The sequence below is a fragment of the Lithobates pipiens genome, unplaced genomic scaffold, assembly GCF_037356315.1.
Source record: "Lithobates pipiens isolate NorthernLeopardFrog02 unplaced genomic scaffold, aLitPip1_a1.2 Scaffold_60, whole genome shotgun sequence".
NCBI lineage: Eukaryota > Metazoa > Chordata > Amphibia > Anura > Ranidae > Lithobates > Lithobates pipiens.
The window spans coordinates 765,336-773,726 of record NW_027507882.1 but is presented as its reverse complement, the minus strand read 5'-3'; the positions used below and the strand labels follow the sequence as shown (position 1 = coordinate 773,726).

The 8,391-nt window shown below is 44.4% G+C and overlaps 1 protein-coding gene across 12 annotated transcripts in view; it reads right to left on the bottom strand.

The window, feature by feature from the left end:
* Positions 1 to 1,965: 1,965 nt before the first annotated feature.
* Positions 1,966 to 8,391, bottom strand: part of LOC143958274 (H(+)/Cl(-) exchange transporter 5) — a 138,385-nt gene continuing 131,959 nt past the window's right edge. For all 12 annotated transcript variants that reach the window (XM_077467780.1, XM_077467778.1, XM_077467787.1 and 9 more), the window contains one exon: positions 1,966 to 2,445. In XM_077467780.1, coding sequence (XP_077323906.1) covers positions 2,355 to 2,445 — 91 coding nt within the window. In that variant the 3' untranslated portion in view covers positions 1,966 to 2,354. The remainder of the gene's footprint in view (positions 2,446 to 8,391) is intronic.

The window sequence follows — 8,391 nt, the reverse complement described above, 5'->3', positions numbered from 1 at the left end:
TAATGGAACTTATAACGCACTTCCATAATTTGGGACTATATGTAATTAGAAAGGAAGTCACAATTTTAAATACAGAGTCACCTAAACGTAATAAAAAAAAAAAAAAAAAAAAACAGAATGAAGCTAGCCTCCACGTGTGGAATCATTTTAAAGTGTGCAGATCAAAGCTTTTCATAATTATTAATGATACAAATTCCTCCGTGCAGAACTTCACCCAGTGCATGCGCAAATCAAACTGTAATACATACTGATTGATACATCCAATATCTCATTTAAAGATGCTGAACCATAGAAGTGACCAGTAAAAATGAGGCTAAGTGGTATAGTTTACTAGCATTTAAAGTCCAAATTAAATGTTCACTTTAAGTCAGCTAAATACTTTCTAGGTCCATCAAAACAAAGATGTTCAAAGTGTTACAATTGCTTCTTGTTAAAAAAGTAGCAACAGCCTGAGGGAATAAAAAAGCCTGTTCCCTGCCAGCATGCTGTAGAGAAGGATCTTTGGCGTATACACAGAAGCAGTGGTATCTCTGCAGAGATCTGTTATACAACCCCCTCTGGGTCAGAGCTAGATCTGAACATTCCGCAACAGCCATGCTCCCTACTGATTGGCGAGTTCCCGCTGTTACACAGCATGGGGCATATATGACCTTAGTGTATATACAGAAGCAGCAGTATCTCTGCAGAGGTCTGATATACCCCCTGGCTGGGTCATTGCAAGATCTCTCCATTCTGCAAAGGTTATGCCCCATACTGATTGGCGACTTCCAGTTGTGACTCAGCATGGGGCATGTCTGACCTTGGTTTATATACAGAAGCACTAGTTTCTCTGCAGAGGTCCGATATAACCCTTGCTAGGTCATATCTAGATCTCGTTGTGCTGCAAAGGTCAAGCTCCCTGCTGATCGGCATGGGGCGTGTCTGACCTTTGCAAAGAGACTGCTGCTTCTACACAGAGAACAAAGGATCCTTTCTTTGGAGCATGTTTGCAGGGGACAGGCCTTTCTCACGTGGGCTGTGGCTGCTTTTTAAAGTGAGCCAACATGCTGCAGAGAGGGACCCTTGTTCTCTGTGGGGAGGCAGTGGTCTCTCTGCAAAGGTTAGACACAGCTGGAGCTTTCCAATCAGCAGGGAACATGACCTTTACTGATTGAGGAACTCTAAGCTCTGACCCAGCGGGGAGGGTTGGGGTAGATCAGACCTCTTCAGGGATACCGCTCTTTCCATGCATACACTATGGGGGTTGATTTACTTCAAGTGGGGTGCCCCCTTAAAAAAAAAGTAGCTGCTGACTTTTAATAAATCAGACACTTACCTGTCCAGTGATGCGGGGGAACAATCCTGGGCACCCACTGCGCATGCGCGAGCGGCGCCGTGATACGCCGCACAGTCATTTGGGACACGTGACAGGTCCCAGATGACTGTGTGGCGCGAGGGGAAGTGATGGCACCAGCCCGGGCATTGAAGAAGGCAGACTACGAGGGATCCCCTAGCAACAAGCATTTAGAGGTGAGTAAAAAAAAAAAAAAAATTTCCAATTTTGTTTTTTTTATTATTAATTTTAAGCCATTTTTTTTTTTCGGTGGCAACACCACTTTAATCTGGAGAGTGGAAAATCTGGTGCAGCTCTGCAGAGAAACCAATTGTTTTCCTTTTTTTTTTTTGTCAAAGCTTAGTTGAACAAACTAAAGTTAGACGCTGATTGGCTACTATGCAAACTAGTATATTTAACCCCCAAGCGTCTTTATCTTCACCACGCTGACAGGGGACAGGCTTTTCTACTCAAGCTGTTGCTGCTTTCTAAGGTCACTCTGAGACTTTGCACGCCTGCAATAATTTACCTGGGTTCATTTGGGCTTTAAATCCAAATTCTTGGCACAGAAAAACAAAATGTCGTCTCTAACAGAGTCCTCCTTTTCTGCAAACAGTGGTAATGGATGACCTTTTTAAGACAAGGAAAATATATCAAATTTAAATATATAATTTATTATTTTTCCAATTAAAGGTACATGGCCACCGACAGACTTTCTTTTATATGTTTTTTATATGTTTTTTTATCCTCGCTCCTCCCGGTGTCATTAGATAGGTATCTCCACCAAAATCAGAAGGTTATAATGAAGAATCCAGGTAAGACACGTGGGTCGTTTGCTGCAGACAAGGACGTGTGAAAGTGGCCTTTACTCCATGTCGCTTGGGCAGATCTGAGAAAATACAGTGCCAGGGGGGAGGCTTTGGTGGCATGAAGCGAGGCACTTCTCTTCACAGTAATATGAAAGTGTCAAAAACACCATAAAGTGATACAGAGTATGGCTTCACAGGATCCAAAAGTTTACATTATACATGAGGATGGGGGTTTAGTTGAACAATATAGAGTCTGGATCTTGGTTGGCCATCTGTGCTATATGCTTCAGGACATCCTTCTTTGTGATAATTCCCAGCAGTCTCCTGGAATAGAAATCAAAAGGCCAGTTAAAAATCTACTTACAGTGCCTCCAAAAAGTATCCCTTCCCCCTGTCAGAACGGAGCTCTGCCTTGTTTACATAGGCAGAGCTCAGTTCTTTGTCGCTTCCCAACGATTGGTGGGCGGCAGCGGACATGCATTGGCCGCCACCCGCTGATCTGCTTCTGCTGTGACAAATCACAGCAAAAGCAGCGCACCCCCTACCGGGAAGTGCAGAATCGCGTGTACAGTGCCTTGAAAAAGTATTCATACCCCTTGAAATCTTCCACATTTTGTCATGTCACGACCAAAAACCATGCACTGTCACTATACTAATGACAGACGAAAAACAAGCTCTGGACTGCCGCACTGTTCAGAAAACCACTTTCTTTTATTGGAAAATCACATCACAGCTCAACAAACACAACGAACAAGGAAAAATTGCTGACGTTTCACACTAGCTGTAGTGCTTATTCATAGCTATGAATAAGCACTACAGCTAGTGCTAAACGTCAGCAATTTTTCCTTGTTCACTGAGCTGTGATGTGATGCGATTTTCCAATAAAAGAAAGTGGTTTTCTAAACAGCACGACAGTTCAGAGCTTGTTTTTCGTCTGTTGCTAGTGGTAATAGCCAGCACCTGTGGCTTCCCAGCAGAAAAGACAGTTTACAGCCTGCATGTGTGCTCCTGGAGCAGTGAGATCCCTTCTCCTTCACTGTACTAATGACACTGGCTCTGGCTGGGAAGGGGTTAAACATCTAGGGCCATAAAAGGGTTAAATGTGTGCCTAGCCAGTGTTTGTGTTACTAAAGAAAGTGATGGATTTTATTCCCTGCTTCGCAGGCACCCAAAACCCATCCCTTCCCCCTGTCAGAACGGAGCTCTGCCTTGTTTACATAGGCAGAGCTCAGTTCTTTGTCGCTTCCCAACGATTGGTGGGCGCCGGTGGACATCCATTGGCCGCCACCCACTGATCGGCTTCTGCCGTGACAAATCGCAGCAAAAGCCGCATGCCCCCCCCTACTGGGAAGTGCAGAATCACGTATACAGTTCCTTGAAAAAGTATTCATACCCCTTGAAATTTTCCACATTTTGTCATGTTACAACCAAAAACGTCAATGTATTTTATTGGGATTTTATGTGATAGATCAACACAAAGTGGCAAATAATTGTGAAGTGGAAGGAAAATGATTAACCACTTCAGCCCGGACCAATTGTCAGCCTAAGGACCAGAGGTCTTTTTACAATTTCGCACTGCACTGCTTTAACTGGTAATTGCGCGGTCATGCAATGTTGTACCCAAACGAAATTTGCATCCTTTTCTTCCCACAAATAGAGCTCTCTTTTGATGGTATTTGATTGCCTACGATATAAAAGGAAAAAGACTGAAAATTTTTTAAAAAATATATATTTTCTACTTTTTGTTATAAGAAAAATCAAATGAACAAAATTTTAGTCATACATTTAGGCCAAAATGTATTCAGCCACATGTCTTTAGTAAAAAAAATTTCAATAAGCGTATATTTATTTTTTTTTGTGCAAAAGTTATAGCGTCTACAAACTAGAGTACATTTTCTGGAATTTACACAGCTTTTAATTTATGACTGCCCATCTCATTTCTTGAGGTGCTAAAATGGCAGGGCAGTACAAACCCCCCCCCCCCCCCCAAATGACCCCATTTTGGAAAGTAGACACCACAAGGAAATTGCTGAGGGGCATGTTGAGCCCATTGAATATTTTTTTTTGTCCCAAGTGATTGAATAATGACACAAAAAAAAAAAAGTTTACAAAAAGTTGTCACTAAATGATATATTGCTCACACATGCCATAGTTATATGTGGAATTGCACCCCAAAATATATTCTGCTGCTTCTCCTGAGTACGGGGATACCACATATGTGGGACTTTTTGGGAGTCTAGCCGCGTACGGCACCCCGAAAACCAATCACTGCCTTCAGGATTTCTAAGGGTGCAAATTTTTGATTTCACTCCTCACTACCTATCACAGTTTCGAAGGCCATAAAATGCCAAAATAGCACAAAACCCCCCCCAAATGACCCCATTTTGGAAAGTAGACACCCCAAGCTATTTACTGAGAGGCATGTTGAGTCCATGAAATATTTTATATTTTGCCACAAATTGCAGGAATATTAAAACATTTTTTTTTTTTTTTTGCACAAAGTTGTCACTAAATGATATATTGCTCACACATGCTATGGGCATAAGTGAAATTACACCCCAAAATAAATTCTGCTGCTTCTCCCGAGTACGGGGATACCACATGTGGGGGACTTTTTGGGAGCCTAGCCACATACGGGACCCCGAAAACCAAGCACTGCCTTCAGGATTTAAATATAAAACGCTACCAAAAAAACTGTTGGCGATCGCAGGGATCAGGCCTGACTCTGCGAACGCTCAGTTATGTGTTTAGTGTTTTGTAAGTGACAGTGATCGATCGATACTGCACTTGGGTGGGCTGGGCGGAGGGTCAAAACGCAGGTGCTAGCAGGTATCTGGGCTGATCCCGCTAACAATGCGTTTTTTTGGAACCCTAAACTGCTGGGGACGCTAGTATAGATCAGATCAGTTCAGATTCTATACACCATTACGGGAGGTTTATGCTTTGCGCGTGGGTGTTAGCGGTACTGGCACTAACCTAGCACTGCCTGGGGTAACGCAGACCCTGACCCCAATACCCAATTGATATCACCCGCCGGGTGATCAGGGGGTTAAACCTTTATTGGGTAATAAATGGTGGGTGCCCTGATGCTATAAAAAGCAAATGAACTAACCAGAGTCACCCGTAACACTTATACGGTGATCACTGGTGAAAGGGTTAAAATCTTTATTAGGTAGTATATGGGGGTCCCTGACGCTATATAAAAACCTGACGGGGAACCTAAATAACTAACTGGCTAACCAGCGTCACCAGTGGCACTTATACGGTGATCGCTGGTGAAAGGGTTAACTAGGGGCAATCAGAGGGTTAAAACCATTATTGGGTAGTATATGGGGGTACCTAGCGCTATAAAAACCTGGCGGTGAACCTAAAAAAATAACTAGCTACCTAGCGGCTCCAGTGACACTAATGCAGCGATCAGAAAAACGATCGCTTAGTGACACTGGCAAAAGGGGGTGAAAGGGTTAACTCTAGGGGCAATCAGGGGGTTAAACCTTTATGGGGGGGGGGGGGGTAGGGGGCTACCCTGGACCTAACACTAACTGCCCTGACAGTTTTTACTGTCACAACTGACACTAAATGCAGTGATCAGTAAATAAATGATCACTGCAATCAGTGACACTGTGACGGGGGGGGGGGGGGGGAGGCATTTGTGTGCCTATGTGTACCTACATGTCAGTGTAGTGTTGGTGCACTTACTTTCTCTGTTCTCCTCGCAGTCCGGTCAAAAAGACCGCCCGAGGAGAATGACATTACTTCCTCCCTGCCTGTGCTTACACTACACAGGCGGGGGAAGCTTCTCATTCGTCAGGAGCGATCGAGAGGGGATGGCCAGAAACCAACGGCCATCCCCTCATCCCGGATCGCTCCTGAAGTGAAACGGACCGCCGCATCCAGCAGGAGGGGGTCCGATCGGACCCCCCACCCGCTGGAAGGCAAGCACGTACATGTACGTGCTTGTGCCTGTCGGTGCCATTCTGCCGACGTACATTGCCATGCGGCAGTCCTTAAGTGGTTAATGATTTTCAACATCTTTTACTAATAAATGAAAAGTGTGGGGTGCATTTGTATTCAGCCCCCTTTACTTTGATACTCCTAACTAAAATCTAGTGGAACCAATTGCCTTCAGAAGTCACCTAATAGAGTCCACCTGTGTGTAATTTAATCTCAGTATAAATACAGCTGTTCTGTGAAGCCCTCATGTTTCTTAGAGAAGCTTAGTGAAAAAACAGCATCATGAAGGCCAAGGGACAAACCAGACAGATCAGGGATAAAGTTGTGGAGAAGTATAAAGCAGGGTTAGGTTATATAAAAATATCCCAAGCTTTGAACATCTCACGGAGCTCTGTTCAATCCATCATCTGAAAATGGAAGGAGTGTGGCACAACTGCAAACCTACCAAGACATGGCCGTCCACCCAAACTGACCGGCCGGGCAAGGAGAGCATTCATCAGAGCAGCAGCCAAGAGGTCCATGGTAACTCTGGAGGAGCTGCAGAGATCCACAGCTCAGGTGGGAGAATCTGTCCACAGGACAACTATTAGTGGTGCTTTCCACAAATCTGGCCTTTATGGAAGAGTGGCAAGAAGACAGACATTGGTGAGAGAAATCCATAAGAAGTCCCATTTGCAGTTTGTGAGAAGCCATGTGGGGGGCACAGCAAACATGTGGAAGAAGGTGCTCTGGTCAGATGAGACCAAAATTGAACTTTTTGTCCTAAAAGCAAAACGTTATGTGTGGCGGAAAACTAACTCTGCACATCACCCTGAATACAGCATCCCCACTGTGAAACATGGTGGTGGCAGCATCATGTTGTGAGGAGACTTTTCTTCAGCAGGGACAGGGAAGCTGGTCAGAGTTGATGGGAAGATGGACATAAGTCATACACACATATGTAAAAACAGCATTCACGCCACACCTGAGGTATTGCAAGAACAATAATTCTAGCACTAGACCTCCTGTCTAATGCTAGACTGGCAATATAAATTTAAAGCGTCACCTATGAAGATTTTTGATGTATCAGAGATTGTCAACATTCCACGAGTGTGCACAATTTTAAAGCGCGACATCAACTTTTATAACTTTTTTTTTTTTTTTAAAGCAGAAGGCCTAGAGAATAAAATGGTTGGTGGGGTTTTTATGCCACATGATATTTCTTTTTCAAATGCAATTTTTTTGGAAAGGAGAACACTTTATTGAATAATATATATAAAAACAAAAGATTCAATAAAGTGTTCTCCTTTCCAAAAAATTTGCATTTGAAAAGCAAATTTCATGTGACATGAAAACCCCACCAACCCTTTTATTCTCTAGGCCTTCTGCTTTAAAAAAAAAAGTATTTATTTATATATAATAGATAAAAAAATAAAAATATATAATTATATACCCCAAACAACTATGCAGATTAACCACTTGCCGACCGCCGCACGACGATGCACGTCGACAGAATGGCACGGGCAGGCATATGGGCGTACCTGTACGTCCCTGCCTTCCTGCGGGTGGGGGGCCCGTTCAGGAGCGATCCGGGATGAGGGGCCGCCATTCGTTCATGACCACCCCCTCGCGATCGCTCCTGACGAATGGAAGTGAAGCGTGACATCACTTCCTCTCCTGTAATGTAAACACAGGCAGAGGAAGTGATGTAATCTCTCCTCCGTGTCGGTATTTTTCGTTCCGGCACCGAGGAGAGAGGATCGGTGAGTTGCACCAACACTACACAATACAGTACAACATGCCAGGCACACTCTCACCCCCTTCTTCACCCCCCCAATCACCCCTGCACCCCCAGTCACAGTGACACCAATTGCATTTTTTTTTTTTGCATTGGTGTCATTTGTGACTGTAATAACTCTTAGGGCAGTTAGGGTTAGCCCCCTTTAGTGCTAAGGTACCCCCTAATCCCCCCAATAAAGGTTTAACCCCGTGATCACCCCCCCGTCGCCAGTGTCACTAAGGCTGGGTTCACATTGCAGCGGTTTATGAGAACGGATGTGATTCGCACCGCACTGCAGTGCAAATCACATCCGACCTCTGTGCGATTCGAGTTCAGCCATACAGATAGTATGGCTGAATTTGCGTCGCACCCGCCGCAAACTCGCACGGGACCCTTTTTTTGGTCCGCAGCAGAATCGGATCGCATGGGTGTTCACACTATGCGATCCGATTCCTGTCCGAGTTTGCAGATCGCACTGCGATATGCAAACTGATCTGGGGGTGTCATTAACATTTCACTGACACTCCCAGCAGTTCGCATAGGGCAGTGTGATGCGG